This window comes from Pelodiscus sinensis, chromosome 4 (genome assembly GCF_049634645.1).
Source record: "Pelodiscus sinensis isolate JC-2024 chromosome 4, ASM4963464v1, whole genome shotgun sequence".
NCBI lineage: Eukaryota > Metazoa > Chordata > Testudines > Trionychidae > Pelodiscus > Pelodiscus sinensis.
This window is the reverse complement of record NC_134714.1, coordinates 128,599,449-128,616,103: the sequence shown is the minus strand read 5'-3', so window position 1 is coordinate 128,616,103 and position 16,655 is coordinate 128,599,449. Positions and strand designations below refer to the sequence as shown.

The 16,655-nt window shown below is 56.5% G+C and overlaps 2 protein-coding genes across 4 annotated transcripts in view; one reads left to right on the top strand and one right to left on the bottom strand.

The window, feature by feature from the left end:
• Positions 1-195: 195 nt before the first annotated feature.
• MED19 (mediator complex subunit 19) lies at positions 196-3,346 on the top strand. Its single transcript, XM_014571181.3, has 5 exons — positions 196-523; positions 1,479-1,735; positions 1,950-2,046; positions 2,199-2,293; positions 3,131-3,346. The coding sequence occupies exons 1-5, from the start codon at positions 289-291 to the stop codon at positions 3,197-3,199; spliced, it is 753 nt and encodes a 250-aa protein (XP_014426667.2). The 5' UTR covers positions 196-288; the 3' UTR covers positions 3,200-3,346.
• A 6,142-nt stretch (positions 3,347-9,488) lies between these two features.
• Positions 9,489-16,655, bottom strand: part of ZDHHC5 (zDHHC palmitoyltransferase 5) — a 43,328-nt gene continuing 36,161 nt past the window's right edge. For all 3 annotated transcript variants that reach the window (XM_075928614.1, XM_075928613.1, XM_075928615.1), the window contains 5 exons: positions 16,227-16,359; positions 15,696-15,819; positions 14,177-14,289; positions 12,666-13,546; positions 9,489-11,329 (listed from right to left, as the gene is read on the bottom strand). In XM_075928614.1, the coding sequence (XP_075784729.1) occupies positions 11,164-11,329; positions 12,666-13,546; positions 14,177-14,289; positions 15,696-15,819; positions 16,227-16,359 (1,417 nt within the window). In that variant the 3' untranslated portion in view covers positions 9,489-11,163. The remainder of the gene's footprint in view (positions 11,330-12,665; positions 13,547-14,176; positions 14,290-15,695; positions 15,820-16,226; positions 16,360-16,655) is intronic.

Sequence of the window (16,655 nt, the reverse complement as noted above, 5' to 3'; positions counted from 1 at the left end):
AGACACATCCAATTGGCTAAATGGATTTCAAGGGGGCCTGCCTTTGTAGAGCGAGGGACTAATCAGATATCGGAATTTGGAATGACGTAAAGGCCAGACCTGATTGTCATCACAGTGCGCATGGGAGAAAACCAATCACGTCAGGCAGAGGAATGTAGCATTTTTGTCCAATCAGAGATAAACAGTGGGCGGAGTTCAAAATAGATGGGCCAATCACAGCCATAGATAGGACAGGCCGCCCTCCAATGAGGACAAGGCAGACTGTCAACTCCTCGAGGAGCCGAGCCAATGGGAGGAGAACGCGCGGGGCATGCTGGGACGATGGAGCCTTTCTCTGCTCTCTTCGGAGGGGCTGAGCCGCCGCCTCCTGCCGCGGCCGCCGCGCTGGGCTTCGGGCCGGGGAAGCCGGGCGGTCCCGGCGCCGGCCCGCCACCCACAGCCGCCGCGCCCCAGAGCGCAGAGGACGCCGCCCGCAAGGCCGCGGCTGCCAGCGGCCCCTTCTACCTAATGCGGGAACTCCCAGGTACCGAGTGCAGGGGGCGGGACTTTGCGGACTTTGGCCAATCGAGTTCAGGGGGCGGCCTTTAGGGGTCTGGCCAATCGGATTGCTCAGATTTCTGATTGGCCTCTCTCCCCGCCTATTAATGGCTGGGCCTGTTTTCTCCAGCCCAATAGGCGAAACAGACGGTCTGGTGGAGGCGGGGCTGAAGAGGTTTTTTGGATTGTCAGCCCTTTCCTCCAATGGGGAAGTCGGAAACCTATGGGGGAGGCAGTGTGTATGAATGACTGGATTGGCAGTTCTGGGAGCCAATCATGATGCAAGAAGATGTTTGGGGGGGGAATATGGGTGCTCGTAGCCAATGGAGACGGGGGGGGAGGGGAGAGAGAGCCTGCTCCCAACTGGGTCTGCATGAGCCATTTCCCAGACTCTTGTGCTGCCCCAGGAACAGTGCTGCCCCAGGGCGGTGGGGGGTGCCCAGGGGAGGGAGGCAGACGTCTGTGGGATGGGGGAGGCTGCTCCCACCCAAGGCCCTGGCTGCTCATGTAGGATCCCCAGGGGCTGGGCCACAGTCCAGCTCTGATGCGGTTAATGGGGCTAAATCCCGTTTCCTTCCCCTGTTGCCAGGCAGCCACGTGAGTCTCCAGCCCGTGGTGCGGCGCTGCCGTGTCCCAGCCGCTCTGGTTAGCGGAGGGGCTCTGCCCCTGCTCTTGAGCAGGCCGGGCTGAGGTCTGCTGCACCTGTAGCCCAGTGCACTGCAGATAGTAATGAAGTCTCCCCACTGTGCTGAGCCAGGCAAGGGCCAGCCCAAGCTTGCTGCTGGAGACAGCTTAAACTAATATGCTGAAGGCCAGAGGGGAAGCCAGTGGCAGAGCTGGGAGGGGAAGTCAGGAGCCCAGGCTCCCAGGCCTGTTCACAGAGTGCCCAACCACATGGCCTTGAGCAAATGTACAACCTGGCTCCCCTGGTCCCTGCTCAGGCAACATGGAATTGACGGGCAGCACGAACCTGATCACACACTACAACCTGGAACACTCCTACAACAAGTTCTGCGGCAAGAAGGTGAAGGAGAAGCTGAGCAACTTCCTGCCTGACCTGCCAGGAATGATCGATTTACCAGGTTCGCACGACAACAGCAGCCTGCGCTCCCTTATCGAGAAACCACCCATCTGCAGCAGCTCCTTTAACCCCATCACTGGCACCATGCTGACTGGCTTCCGCCTGCATACCGGCCCGGTGAGCTTCCTCCTAAGCTATAGGAAGTGGGAGGGTAGTTTTGGGGTGGGAGTCAGGACAGGGGGGACTCTGTTTGGGCTGGGTGAGATGAGGCAGAGGGGTCTGTGGAGAAAACAAAAAATCCTTGCTGATTAACCAAGGAACATGTAGTGGTGGGAGAATTTCTCCAAAGATCATCTCCCTCCCCATCTACCCTAATTTTTCTCTCTACCAGTTGCCAGAACAGTGTCGCTTGATGCACATCCAGCCACCCAAGAAGAAAAATAAGCACAAGCACAAGCAGAGCCGCACACAGGATCCTGTTCCCCCAGGTAAAAACTGCCTTCCACAAATCTATCAGTCCCCTCTCTGAGAGAGAGCAGCACCCACCAAATCTTTTCCAGACCCCAGTAAAATCATAGGTCAACCATCTGCCATCTCCAAGAGGGGCTCACTCAAAGGGAGATCTTGGCTTTCTTTGCAGAAACCCCTTCAGATTCCGACCACAAGAAGAAGAAGAAGAAAAAGGAGGAGGATCCTGAGAGGAAGAGGAAGAAGAAGGAGAAGAAAAAGAAGAAGGTAAGTGACTACAAGGGGGAAGAACTTGTGGTTCACTTCCCCATCAGCAGTCAGTGCTCCCAGTCCATGCTTACCTTACCGGGGAGGGAGAGGGCTTGAAATGTATCTGATCCTCTCCTGGTTACCTCCATGCTCTGGAGTCTCTGTCTTAATATAAAGGCCCGGGAGAGTAGGGGTTTGGATGCTGCTGGTCCCACCTAGAGTAGGCAGGCAGAAAAATAAGCTTTTTCCCACCCAAAAAGAGGGAGGGGGGAGGGAGAGAGAGAGAGAGAGACTCCTTCAAGAGGGTAGGGCCCTGTGTCTGTGTGTGACCCCTTCCTGGGGAGTGGAGAATGGGAGGGGTGTAGTTATTTAGAATTCAAGACTCAAAAGATTTTTGATTTAAGAAATGCTGGTGTGGTGGCTTTGGATGCTACAATTCAGTTGCCTCATGCCCCCTCTTGCATAGAACAGGCTCCCTGGTTTGTCTATATCTCCCAGGACATGCCACTTTCCCACTCCATGAGAGTCCCTGGCCATGGTGCACCGTGGGCGCTGGAGCCTGGCCCAGAGAGGAACGGAGACCCTAAGCATCTGTATTACAGCTCTGATGAGACACCAGGGCTGCATTTGCAGATTGAAATATCTGGGGGTTTGGTAGGAAACTGATGTGTCCTGTTGAAACCACATGCTGTTGGGGGGACGCCTGGGAATGCTCTTTGGGGCAGTGTAAAACAGGCCAAAAGTTCTGAGTCTTCATTCCCCCTGCTCCGATTGGTCCCCGGGCTGAGGAATCCTGTCCTGACTCAGTCCCTTATTGCCACTGTGAATCCTCATGGGGTTGTCTGTCTGACTCAGAACCGGCACAGCCCCGAGCACCCAGGCGTGGGCAGCTCTCAAGCGAGCAGCAGCAGCAGTCTGCGGTGAGGTGCCGACTCAGCATGGCACTGGGAGTGCTCTATGGAGATGCCCATCACCAACATGCGGGGGAGAGCGGCGCTGGAGGCAACATCAGGAACAACCCTGGAGCGCCTCGCGGGGGGCCCCGTGTGTACAGACAGCCAGGGCACCAGCCTGGTGGGAGCACAGACTCAGCTGGAGCAGGGGCACCCAGAGCCTGGGCTGGCTCATCCCCTTTCATACAAAATAACCCTTGTGGAAGCAGAGACTTTTTTTTTATTCACGTTTTAATTAAATGCCTGCTTGGAGGAGATGCTAGTGGCTGTGTTTGGAAGTGCCCTGGCAGCTGCTCGCTGCCTATGCCTGGGCTCTGCACCCCTGGCCTAGATCAGCACAGGCACCAGCCCGGCCAGCGGCAGAGCAAGCCTTGAGGGCCAATTCGCACCCAGGGACCTGGGCAGGGGGAAGCTGCTACCAGGCCGACTGGGCGGAAGGGGCTGAGTTTGTTCCCCAAGGGGGCAGGCATCTAGCTCACAACTGAGGGGCTCAAGCCTGACCAGGCACCAGCAGCAGACTCCTGGCATAAGGTGGGCAACTTTGCTGTGGGGCTGTGGCTGCCAAGCCTGTGGGGGTGGGAGGCAGCCTGCTGCTTTCTCCTTTGCAGGCCAGCTGGGCTCACTGGCATAATGGGCCAGCAGGGGGTGTACCCTCACTCTGGGCCAGCTGGTGCTGCAGGGCAGGAGGCTGGAAGTAGGGAACACCTAAGGGCCAGTCCATTTTACTCCCTCTGCAGCCCCTAGGAATCCTCCTGCCTGAGCACAGAGGTTGCCTCTTCTGTTGATGGGGCAAAGCAGCTGCTGCCTCCCACAGGTGATTCTAGTTCCCTCCCTGTCCCCTTCAGGGAAGTTTCCCTGGGGAGGCCTGGCAGCTGGATGCTGCTCATGGCAGTTTGACTCCCCACCCACCCTTCTCAGCAGGCCACTGGTTTTACATCAGTGGAGGTGGGATCCTCTGAACTTGCCTGAAGCAGAAGGAGCTCTCCATATGGCCTAGAGCCTGGGAGGAGATCCCCTGAGCCAGCAGGACATGGACCCTTTCTCTCAGGACCAGGCTGCCTGGCTCCCCCTCAGAAGTGTCTGTGCCTCTCTGCTGTGGCAGCTGTTTTGTGGACCCAGCCCTCCTGCCCCTCTCCCTCTGCAGGGTTGTTGCCCCATGGTTCCTCCCCCAGTGAGGGTGTCTTGGGGGGAGGGGAAGGAAGAGCTGCCCTGTCAGTGTAAAGCAAGCACAGCCCATCTCCATGGGGGAGGGGCCTGCTGCCTTCCTGTAGAAGCTGAGCCACCTGCTGTGGGTGAGGTGGCCTCCAGCAGCCTTGTCCCTCCCCTGCAGTGGAGGCTCCACCCACCCACTCTGCTGGGGCACAGCCTGCAGGGCTCCTCTGGATACCTGCCCTTCACTGGCAAGGACAGCGGAGGGGACCAGCTCTGAGCCCACTCCCCTGCCAGGGCAACGTGGGTCAGGTGTTGCAGCCAGAAATCTACCCTGAGCAGCAGCTCAGTCCCTCCACAAGGGCTGAGGGAGCCTTATCTGCTCCCCTTACTCCCTGGCTTAGTGAGCCTCTGCCTGGATCCAAATCCTCTGCTCAGCCCCAGGAGCTGGCACAACTGGGTGCTCATGGCCTGCAGGGAAGCTTGAGCCTCTCCCCCTCACAGGATCTAGGAGATGGCAAATGGCTTCCCAGGCAGTAGGGAAATTCAGCCCCCACCAGGGTGGGGCAGGGCCCTGTTGTGACTGCACAGCTAGGAAAGACTGAAAGTGGCTGCAAGCACCTGTTACCATGCAGACTGGGTACTGGCCTGGAGCCATGGAAGAGCCCTTCCTTCCCAAGACTTGTGTGCCCCTGGCCCTCAGTACAGGTGCATGGGAGGCAGATGTGCTGATCACATGGCTAAAGCTGAGCAGGCAGGATGCAGCCAAGGCCAGCACAGACACTAGCCAGCCTGATCCCAGTCCCTGGCTGTTGCTCTTCTCCCACAGTCCCTTGATGCAGGGAGCAGCTCAGTCTCCATTTCCCCAAGGGGGGCATCCCTTCTGTTTCTACTGAGGCTGGATATGGCCGCCTTCTGCTCCCACTTCCTTCCCATTTCTGCTCCTACTGCCCTAGTTCTAGGGCCCTGGTCCCAGCTGTTACTACCCTCCTAGGCTGCACCAGGCCAGGTTACAGATAGGCTGATGCATAGGTGCCCAGCTGGCCCCCACTCACAAGGACAATCAAGGCCAGTGAATTTGGGGGGAGGAGGGGGTGAGGAACCACCATGGGTCAGCTTTAAACATCTCCCTGTAGCACCTATGCCAGCCTCCTGTCTTGTGAACTGGGGTGGCTGCTCTCATTTCAGTACCGCTGCTCAGCTTTATCCTCTTGGATCCTGGCTAACCCCAGCCTGGCCACAGAAGGAGACTGCGCAGGAGTTGGTGTTGCACCATTCCCCTTCAGTCCCACCAGCTACAGCAGGAAAGCAACTCTGCCTTTCCCTGCCTGCAGAGGCCACCTGTCTCTGCATTTGCCAACCTCTGCTCCTTAGGGCTGTCCTGCTTGGGGGGGAGGGGGAGGAGGAGAGAGAAGAGCGGGGGGGGCGCGCAGGGCTTTCAGATCTGCCAAGCACACACACAGATGCAAGGGGAGGATGCAGATGGAGGCCATACCTGGCACATCCCTCCTGCCCAGGGGTGCTGGGTTAATTGATAGGGTGACCACAGTTGTGGTAACCAAGTTTCCTGTGCACTGCTACTAATGCCAGCCATGACACCTCCCATGTTGCATTTCTCTGGCTGGTTGCAGGCTGCTCAGGTTTGCCATGGCTGCTTTACTTTTGCTTTGTGCCCATTACACAAGTGCCTGACAGCACAGGGCAGCGTTAGTGGGGTAGCACACGTTGCTGGAAATGGTGTGTTTCCATTAGCGACTCTCAGCAAGGTTTCCTTAGCGACACATGGAGCTCTGACCCTGACAACATGGTTTCCAAATTGCCTGGGAGTTCTAGCCTCTGTGTGACAGCCAAAAATCCCAGCAGGACCTACCCAAAGGAGCAGGTAGGTGAGGGCAAGAGTGGTTCCCATCAGTTCCCTTCTGCAAACAAGTGAATCAGGAAGTTGGTTCCTCTGGCAGTCAAGCTTGCCAGCTTTTCGCAGCAGAATGAGGGCGTGAGCTGCAGGACTCAAAGCCTAGGAGCATTTGTGTGTGTACTGCAAACAGCCACTCCTACACCCGAGCAGCAATTCATGCAGAACAAAGTCAATGTTCCAGAGAGGGTGAACAGAGGGTGTGTCCAGTGTTTTCTGCTCATCTTATCCTCCACTTGGATCTCAGTTCCCTTTCGGTTCTTCCTTCAACCTCATTTGCCAGAGTTGTTGCACCTTTCTGAACAGCTGCCATCAAGGTGTGGTGGTTTCTTTCAGCCACAGTTTGAGCCTGTGCTTTGGGGTCCCTGTGCTCTGAAATTTGTGGAGAAGGATTCACAGCGATGGGAACACGGTAGGACAATCCCTAGAAGTGAAGCAGTCACCACTGCAAGAAGGAATGTTGGAAGAGCATCTCCAGAGAGTCTATGTAAAGGAGGAAGGTCCCTACAAGCCAAGGTGATTGGCACTGAAGAAAACTTAACCCATGAGAAGCTTGAGTTGCAAAGTATCAAGAAGCTCAGGATGAGTTTACAGACCCATCCCCATCACACTGGGCACTTCAACAAGCACCTTACAACTCAGCTAACAAGTAGCGGGCAATCCGGCTACTTTATGGCAAGTGGAAATAGCAGCCAGATGTCACAGCAGGGTTTTTCTTGTTGACTTCAATAAGGGCAGCCCTGTTGGCCCACCAGCCAGACCATGGAAGGGAGTCCTCCAATCACATGGGAGGGACATGTTACAGCTGCTTCACACCAGCTCACAAGCTTTATTCCCCACTTTTGATCATTTCGAAACAGCCACACTTGTCTCAACCACAGAAGTTGGGCCAATAAGAGACAGCCACCATCTTATCTTGTTTATATTACAAGACAGGCTAGGGCTCCAACCAAGGTCAAGGTCCCATGGCACCTTCAAGCTACAGGTGAAAATATGAAGGTTAGTTACTTGTAACAGGAGTTGTGACTCAGAACATCCACATTTACAGGAACTGTGCTGCCTCCTCTGGATATCTCTGCATGGTCACAGGCGAGCTTCTAAAAGGGGGTGCTGCACCCTTGGTTCTTTTCAGCACCAACCTAGAAAACCACAGTAGGACTCTGAGAAAGAGGGGAAGGTAGACAGATACTACAGGCAGCTCTGGAACTTGAGTTAACTCAGATCACAATGCAATGCTTACTCCACTTGGAAATAGACTGAGCTGACAAGCTATGACCCATGTGATTTTTAGCATAAGAAAGTCTGGGTGAGGTCTTGGAAACTTAATGTATGCAATACAGGCTCCACTTCACTAGCATGAAGGCTGGGAAAGAAAAGTGGCAAATTATCTGTCAAACTCAAATACTAATTTTTGTTAAAAATAACCCTAGGACCAGGTCTAAGAACCACTTTGTCTCTGTGAAAATTAGTTAAATGGCAGGCCAACCATCACAGCATGTTGTTCATTCAAGGGATATTAAGTTTCAATTAATCAGCTAATCAATTAGTTTAGTTGCTTACATCCCTAGTTCATTCACTCTTCTTGCTGATGTAATAGTGATGATTAAGCCCCCCCCTTTAATCCTTAAATAAAACAAACTCTCTATTTTGGGTTTAAAGGGTGACTTCATGAACATATGAAAAATTAAGGGCCCAAAATGGGGCAAGATCCCTTGAAGCAGGATGTGTTAGACATCCCCTTCATAAACCTGACTGACATGTACAAACAACGATCTACCCTCAACCAAGTCACTGTAGGCTGAAAAAGCAGCCAAGTCAACTTTTAAGAGGAGGATTGGACAATCCTTCAGACTTTAAATGCACTAAGTACTCCAGAACACAGGGTATAGAAGCTGCCCCTGGAGAATCAGATTTTCTCTTCATCCAAATGGACCATGGGTGCTCATCACTTTCTGAAATTTAGGCCCTTTTAAAGGTGTCTCCGCCAGTTTTCAGACAAGAACATGTTTGCTTCACTTGCTATAGCACCTTGGCACTGGCTGTAGAAACCAAGCATGCGAACCTGAATGCATATGGTGGCCCACAAAAACCACATCTTGTATAGACAGTGCTGGTCCCCCACCAGGACTCGGAGATCCATCGCTAGCACCCATTATACCACAATGTCCGCAACTAACCACCTTCCTCTCACAGATCAGTGTCAAGTGCTGGTTTCAATTTACTTCACATTTGAGAGCTCAGATCTAGGATGAGCAAAAAGCCCCAGAACTTTACAGTTTCGGGAGCTATTTGGGTAAGCCCCTAACAGTAGCTCTGGCTCAAGGCCTTTATTTGCCAGGAGCGAGAGGACTTCCAGCAGTATTTCCCCCTACAGCTAAACCCAATAGCTCAACTGAGGGATCCCATCTGGGGACTGTGGGAGTACTCAGGGATCCACAGGTTTGAGCTTAGGGAGGGAGAAGGCTTTTAATCTGACAAGCAGAGAGGGTTCCAGACACTATCAGAGGACACCATGGTGTCTGTACACCTGGCTATTCACGTAGGAACCGTTTCCTATCATAAAGGGTTTTTGGATGGAATGGCTTAGCATGCGCCTATGCCTCGTTACGCAGCCAGCCGGCTGAGTGGGCAGCACATGCTTGAAGCTCTAGTTGCTGCTTATGCAGGTTTCAGATCCAAAGAACTCTCTTTTATCCTTTGAGGGACTAGACCAAGCAGGGAAAACTGGACAGCAGCCTTGTTTCCCCTCTCGCATTACCATCCGCCTCCATCTTCTCAGAGTACAAGCTCTGCCTCTTACACAGCTGGTCCTTTGTCCTGGTAAGGTTATGCAAACACCCTACTTGCAAGCTCTTCTTCATCGGAGCATTACACAGCACTTTACTGAGAGTTTCCAAAGTCCGTTTGTCTTCACACCCCACCAGGTAACAAGGAACTGACAACTGCTAGCAGCTATGCCTCATTAGCAAGGCAGTTTTGCTAGCTTGGCTCAGAAGGCAGAGTGAGGACCCACTCTTGTGTACCTCCTGGAGACCTCTCTTGGCAAGACAGCCTCAGATTGGTTCTCTGACCTTCCGGCTCTTCAAGACTTAGGCAATTTTGCTCCAGATCTTTGGATGGAATGATGGGAAAGGAAGGTATCAAAGGAGACACTCCTCCCCTATCAAAAATGAAACAAAAACCACACAAGCCCGGAGGGGTGGCTTAGACTTTTTATTCCTCATTTTAAAATGGCTAATCATAATAAAAAATAAAAGTGTGGCTTTGTGGAGGCCACAAGAGAGATATTGCCATAGAGAAAGAGTCAAGTAGTGCCTGGAGATTAGGTTGGATTTCTGCTTGGTTTGCTTAAATAGACTTTCATGGGCTTTTGGTGTGAATGTCTACAATTTTTTTTTGGCATATGACATGAAAATATTGCTTTGGGGGGTTTGGTTTGTTTCCTCCTTTTTTCTCTTCCCATTTGGAAATAAAAACAATAGTGTGACAGTGAGAAACCATAACAGAACCATCAAAAATAAAAAAAATGTAAAAACAACAGAGAGAAGAACTGCTAAAATGGTCTGTGGGGGAGGGATTAGATACAGGTCAAATCTCTGTACAGGGAACACAGCCCTCAAGCCCCCTACTGCTCTTCTGAGTCCCAATGCTACGTCTCCAGCACTAAGCAAGCGGCTGTTTGTGCGGAACGAGTAGCATCGGGAAACAGAAGAAACCCATCAGTCTCTTGTTCCCACTTTGCTGGGAGTCAGTTTCATGACACATCCCACCCCACCCCCCCGAATACTGGAGGCTGTAAATGAGAAACTGAGTCCTCAATTAAACCCACCCATGCAAGGGAGACATGGATTTGCCCATCCCACTCAGCTAAAGGGGAGGCCATGCTTAACCACTGCATGATGGGGTGGAAGGGCTGCTTTTCAGGTCTCCCCCTTGCCTTGCTTCCTCAGGATAGAAAATCCATCCAGGAACCAGAGAAGCCAGAAAGGGGGAGGTGACACTCAAAAGGCAGCCCAGGCCCCTAGCATGGCTGCTAGGGGAAGGCCCCAGAAACACTGAGCAATGGTCAAGCCTGGGATCACATGAGCAAGGATCTAGTGTCTGTCCCTAAATATAAAATACTGTCCCGTTTCCCCCCACCCCGGTCCCAACACTGGCAATTCCACAGGTGCCTCTTTTCCAATTAACCTGTGGTAGAAAGCCCCACCTGCCCACCTCTCTGGACCTAGAAACTCTATACACACACGCACACATCCCCATATCAGCCTTCTTGGGGCTGGGTGTCCTAAGGGGGCATAGGGGCTTGGGCCCTTGTGGGGCGATTCTTCCCTCTCTGGTAGATATAGAATTTCTTTTATATTTATATTTATATATAGATATTTATATATACACACACCTGGTAACTCAGAAGAGGAAAAAAAATAGAATCCGTAACAATCATAAAAAAAATTATCCTTGTTTTAAAAACGAACCGTTCCTACCGCACAAGGCGAGCGATTGCACGAGGTCCACGAGTGTCTGGCCCATCGGTTGTGCCTTCCCCCACCAGCTGGGGGTGCTGCCGGGATAGTCCTCCCCCTTCTTTCGGCAGTGTGTGCTAGAGTTAGTTTCTCAGCTGGCTGGGAGCAGGAGGGGGATTCAGGCTGCGTTGCAGCTGTAATGACTTAGGGGATGCTCAGAGCCTCACCCCAAATCCCAGGGGTCATATTTTAAAAGGTCACTTTCCTCTCAGCCATTTCCCCCCACAGCTGGAGGATTCTTAAAAAATGTCCATGCAGGTGTCCTGGCTCCAGGGCACACCTCCAGCCCACCAGGGCCTGAGTGTTTTGGTAAGAGCCAGGGAGGAGGCGACAGTGGGGAGAGAGCTCCGCCCCTCATACAGAGATCTCATAGGTGGTCCCGCCCACTCCAGAGACCTTCTTGACTCCTCCTCGAGTGGGGCTGCTGAGTGGCGGCTGGCCAGGGGAGGGGGAGGCCGGGCCCAGGCTCTTGGGCTGCCCATTGGACTTGCTGTAGGCGGTTCTCATCTGCACCTCGTCTCTGGGGAAGGAAGGACACAAGGGCGTCAGGAAGCGACCACACACCACAGGGCTGGGATGGGTGGAACTGCCAACCACACAGCACAGCACACTCAGCGGCAGGGGGATGGAGGAATCCGCACACAGGCAGGGAAGGGAAGGTGTGCGCTGACACCCCAGGGCAGAGGGTGTGAAGGAAAGCAGGCATGTGCTAGGGAAGGGGCAAGGTGCCAGGAGCACACCAAACCAGGAAGATGGACAGAGCCCAACCCTCTCCCCCCCCCCGGAGAAAGTAGGCTCTCCCACACTGGAAGAAGCCCTGCATCCTCCCAGGTGAGGTGCATACATCCCGTGTCAGGGAGGGGACCAGACACACAAGTGCACACAGCGCCCCTGCTCCCCCCAGGGAGGGGACCAGACACGCAGGCGCACACCCCCAGCCCCAGCTCCCCCCAGGGTGGGGACAGACACGCAGGCGCACACCCCCACGCTCTCCCAGGGAGGGGACCAGACACGCAGGCGCACACAGCGCCCATGCTCCCTCCAGGGAGGGGACCAGACACGCAGGCGCACACAGCGCCCATGCTCCCTCCAGGGAGGGGACCAGACACGCAGGCGCACACAGCGCCCATGCTCCCTCCAGGGAGGGGACCAGACACGCAGGCGCACACAGCGCCCATGCTCCCTCCAGGGAGGGGACCAGACACGCAGGCGCACACCCCCACGCTCTCCCAGGGAGGGGACCAGACACGCAGGCGCACACAGCGCCCATGCTCCCTCCAGGGAGGGGACCAGACACGCAGGCGCACACAGCGCCCATGCTCCCTCCAGGGAGGGGACCAGACACGCAGGCGCACACAGCGCCCATGCTCCCTCCAGGGAGGGGACCAGACACGCAGGCGCACACACCCATGCTCTCCCAGGGAGGGGACCAGACACGACACCCCCACGCCACCTTCTCTCCCTGGGCAGAGGAGGAAAGGGAGGATGTGCCCCCCACACAGAAGAGTGGAGGGAGGCAATTCCCAGACACAGGACACTTGGGAGATGGGAGAGGCAGAGCTGAACATGGCTCTCGGAGCAGAGGGGGAGAGGATGGGCGTGGCTCTGGGAGAGACAGGGAGGAGAGGGTTGGTCTCACACCACACTCTCTGGCTCATGTGCTGGAGGGAGGGAGAGGAAGGGCCAGACGAGGGCAGGCAGGACTTCATGTGGATCACCCCCAGCCTCTCCCTGGGTTGCGCTGTCGGCTCCCTCTGCGCTCCTCCGTTGGCACAGCAGTGGGGCGCTCGCCCAGGCAGCTTGTCCCCCGCCGAGTCAAGGAACACTTAAGCGCGTGGTGGGCAGTTGGTACTTACTTTGGCAGCAGCAATGGCTGCAAGGCCACCTCCTCCGTTTCCGGGATGCTGGCGGGGGGTGACTGTTTTTGGCTGCTGTAAGACACAGCTTTGCCCAGCTGGGGGGCCGCGGGCGGGTCAGGCGAGCGCACCCGGAACACGTGTGGCAGCTCCGGTTTGCCGAAGCGGGGCGGCGCCGGGCGGGTCAGCGGGTTCTTGCCCAGCGGGGAGCGCTTCGAATCGTCCGAGGAGGAGCTGGTGCGTGGGGCATTGCTGGAGCCTGGTGTCGACTGGATGCCCGAGTCTACCAGCCCCGTGTCCTCCTCCTTGGCCAGAGGCGGTGGGGTGGGTGACTGCTGCAGCAGCTTCTCCCGCTCTTGCATGGAGGCCACGATGTGGCGGGAGAGATTGTCATAGCGCATGGGCGAGGGCTCGCAGGGGGGCGGGTACTTGGGCGAGCCGGTGCCAGGGAAGCGGCTGTGCAGGTCGGCCTCCCGCTGCTGGGAGATGCGGGCTGAGAGAAAGGGCGAGGTGTAGCCCAGGGGGGGCTCTGGCTCCGGCCCGGCTTGCACTGACTCGAAGTCGGGGCTGTCAGAGGGCGTGAGCAGGCTGTCATACGAAAGGCTGCCGTTGCGCGTCTGGTTCACCAGGCTCTTGTAGGAGGTGGAGGTGGTGCCCTCGGAGCGGATCGACTGCAGCTGGCCCAGCTCGAAGCCCGTGCCTTGGGCTGACTTGAGGCTAGAGGAGCGCGAGCCACTCGACAGCGGGTCGAAGTGGAAGCTCTTGCCGAAGGTGGGTGAGCGGAAGTTCTCGGGCTCCAGGCTTGGCTCTGAGCGGTAGCTGGGGTTCCGGCTGCTCTCAACGATGGAGGTCGGCTCCTTCAGGCTGTCCCCTCGGCTCAGCTGACGGGATGCACGGTACAGTCAGAGCCTACCTGATGCCCACAGAACTAGGAACCAACTTCAGCCCATCCCACCCTCAGATGGTCCTGGAACTGGCACTGAGCACCCCCCAGACAGCCCAGTCCGCATCCCATTTCCCAGGGTTTTGCCCTGTAGACTCTCTGGGGATGCCTGGTGAAGACGGGGCAACATCCCCTCTAAAAGGGCCCAGCGCCCCTCACAGTCCAACCCCCACATTCCCCAGCGTTCTGCCCTGCAGGGTTGGCATAAGGAACCCACAGACACCGGAGGGGACAGCCCAAGAGACAGGGCGTGCACTGCCCTAGGAGATCAGCTGCAGGAGCTGGGGTAACATCCCCTTCTCAAGGGACTCAGCCCTCTCCCAGCACTGCCCTTTAAGGACAAGCCCATGTCCCGTGGAAGGTGTGAGCCGTTCCCCTCGCAACACTGCAGCCACTGATAGTGATCAGTTGGGTGGCTGGGGCAGGACCCAACCCCACATTCTGAGATGCTCAGTCCTTGCATATCTCCCTTTCACTGCCTCCACTTGCCCCGAGCAGCTCCCAAATGGGTCTCTTCCCCCCTCCCCCATGTGGGCTAGCCCCCAGGGCCGTCCATGGGTAGCGTTACCTTGGCGCTGGTAGAGTGGGGCATGGCGGCTGAGGTGCTGCTGCTGCTGTAGCCAGGGCGGTACTTGTACATGGTGGGAGTCGGAGGGCTGTCCCTGCCTAGCAAGCTGTTGTCTATGAGGGGAGAGACACAGACACTCACAAACAGCACCCATGGGGTCCTCTCCCTACAGCTGGGATGCCGAGGGAGACAGTCACCGTGCTGATTCAGGAGACCCGGCTCCGAGCCTGGGGGAGGGGCTTGGGGTGCCAAGGAGGGGGAGGAACTGAGAGAGATGGGCCAAAGGGAATGGGATGAAATGGAACAGAAGGGCCGTTTCCCATCAGTAAGATCAGGCAGGCAGCCAGTTTCCAGTCCCAGGTGCAGCCCGGCCAGCGCTGGGTTATGAGTTCTCAGCTCCACTCCGCTGAGCAAGGGGTCCCGTGACTGGCAGAGAAGCCCCACACTGAGCTGTGCAACAGGCAAGAGGCCCCACTGCTTGGGGGTGAGGCGGATTTGCCCTCATGCCCAGGGGAACCGTCTTAACGCTGCTCCAACCCAAGTGCCTGAGGAGGGAGAGCGGGGAGGCGAGCAGCGCATTTCCAGAGCTCTGTCCAACAGGCGCTACGCACGTCACAGCCTGTCCTCGCCACCTGCCTCGAGGCCACGCATCTTACTACCACCTTGCAGGCCCTGCCCAGATCTCCAACTCCATGGAAGTCTCTTCTCCCACTAATCCTGCAGCTGCCTCCCAGCCCGGCCCCATTCTGTCCAAATGCCTCCTCTTCCACCACACCCTGTAGCTCTGCCTATGGGGCCTTGCAAAACTCTGATACGGTCCCATCCTATGGGGGGTACGAACAGCTGGGTCCACGTGTTCCTCTTCAAAGATCTAGCTTGTGTTCTAACCACTAGCTTGTGCTTCCTTGCCCCCCAGACAGGGGCTAAACACCCACAGCAGCAACTCAGAGGCAGGCAAACACCTGGGGAAACAGAGCGAGGCAACAACCCACCCACGCTCACTAGAGCCCTGGACTCCCAGTAACCAGACCACGCCTCCTCTCCACACACATTCCCTCGGACGGGCTCTCCCAGCAGGGGACAGCGCTGGCAGGCCACAAGCCAGTGAGAATGCCTACACGGGGGAAATGAACACTAGCAACTGTGCTGCCACCTTCGCATCACGACTGGCACCACCACCGTGGCAACAAGCAAGAGTCAACCCCCCTCTGGCTCCCTGCTTCCCACACAAGGGTAGCAGCACAAACCAGTCTAGCGCCCTGGTCCAGAGCGCCGCCACAGCAACCTTCCCAGCCAGGCGAGATGGGGCAGCCCTCGCCATGCACTCAGCAGTGCGTGGGGCCCGGCGCTAGCTGCGCGCAACACACCGCAAGCCCTGCCAACGGTCCATTCCTAGAACTACCCAGCCGCTCCTCCGCGGAGCTCTGCCTAGGCACGTCCCTTCTGCTCTGCGAGCTCTGGGCTCCCCTCCCTGCGACGGTGGGAAGAGCTGCTCCTCAGCCTGGCATGCCTTCCTTACCCTCATTGGTGGCCAGGGTTAAGTGCGTCCTCAGACCTGTGTAGCGGCTGAGGTCTGGCTTGGGTGGGGGGGGCGGCTCAGCGTCGGCCGACTGGCTCTCCGTCACCTCCAGGCTTCCTTTGGACTGCAGAGACAAAGGGCAGAGGAGCAATCAGAAGGGCGGGGCAGGATGCATGGTCCTCCCCGCTGGGCACAGCAGCAGCGAGGGGTAGTGGAGGGGCCCTACTGTCTCCTGGCGCTGACAAGGCGTCCTGGGAACAACGTCCGCCTGTGGCTCAGATACTGAGTGGGAAGGGAAGAGGTGCCTCTGGCTACCCAGGAGGAGAGAGATGGAAGGTGCGAGCCTCATGCAGCAGCGGTTGCCACATGGAAGGAACAGCGCTTCGGCTGCAAGGCAGGTGGGACACACGGTGAAACCACACAGAGGGGAAGAAAGGGAGCATGTCAAAGGCTCACTCGGTTCCTACTCACGGTGGCACCCTGCACCCCTGGGCTCTCCCTGCCCAGGGAGGCAGCCTCCACCCTCCTCACCTTGGTTCTCTTCAGTTCAGCCTGGATACCATTGTCCATGATCTTGACCATGACCTGTCCATCAGACACCTCAGGCCGCAGGAAGGGCGGCCTCACCAGCACCGTCTGCTCTGCCTTTGGTCGGCCGAGGTATCTAGAGAAGCACGGGGGAGCAGTAAGCCATGGGCTCTACAGGAGAGCAGCGGAGCTGGGACAGAGCTCTCTGCACGCAGGCTGCTTCCACCTGGCTGGCACCTACAGCCAAGAGCTGCAGGTCCCAGAGCGCGCCCCACGAGAGCCATGCGCGCCATGACGCTAAGCCACAGCGATGGTGCTTCTGACCATGCTGGTCCCCAAACACCAAGAGATTCTATACGGAGCATCTCAGCCTCCCATGAAAACCAGGAGGCTCCCCGGAAAGCGGCTGCACTGAGACCCAGAGGCAGGTTT

What these genes read in the sequence shown, in the direction of transcription:
- MED19 (XM_014571181.3), top strand. Translation starts at nt 289, where the DNA reads ATGGGAGGAGAACGCGCGGGGCATGCTGGGACGATGGAGCCTTTCTCT. An exon ending in ACAGGATCCTGTTCCCCCAG is followed by an intron (nt 2,047 to 2,198) that starts GTAAAAACTGCC and finishes CTTTCTTTGCAG; the next exon opens with AAACCCCTTCAGATTCCGAC. An exon ending in AGGAGAAGAAAAAGAAGAAG is followed by an intron (nt 2,294 to 3,130) that starts GTAAGTGACTAC and finishes TGTCTGACTCAG; the next exon opens with AACCGGCACAGCCCCGAGCA.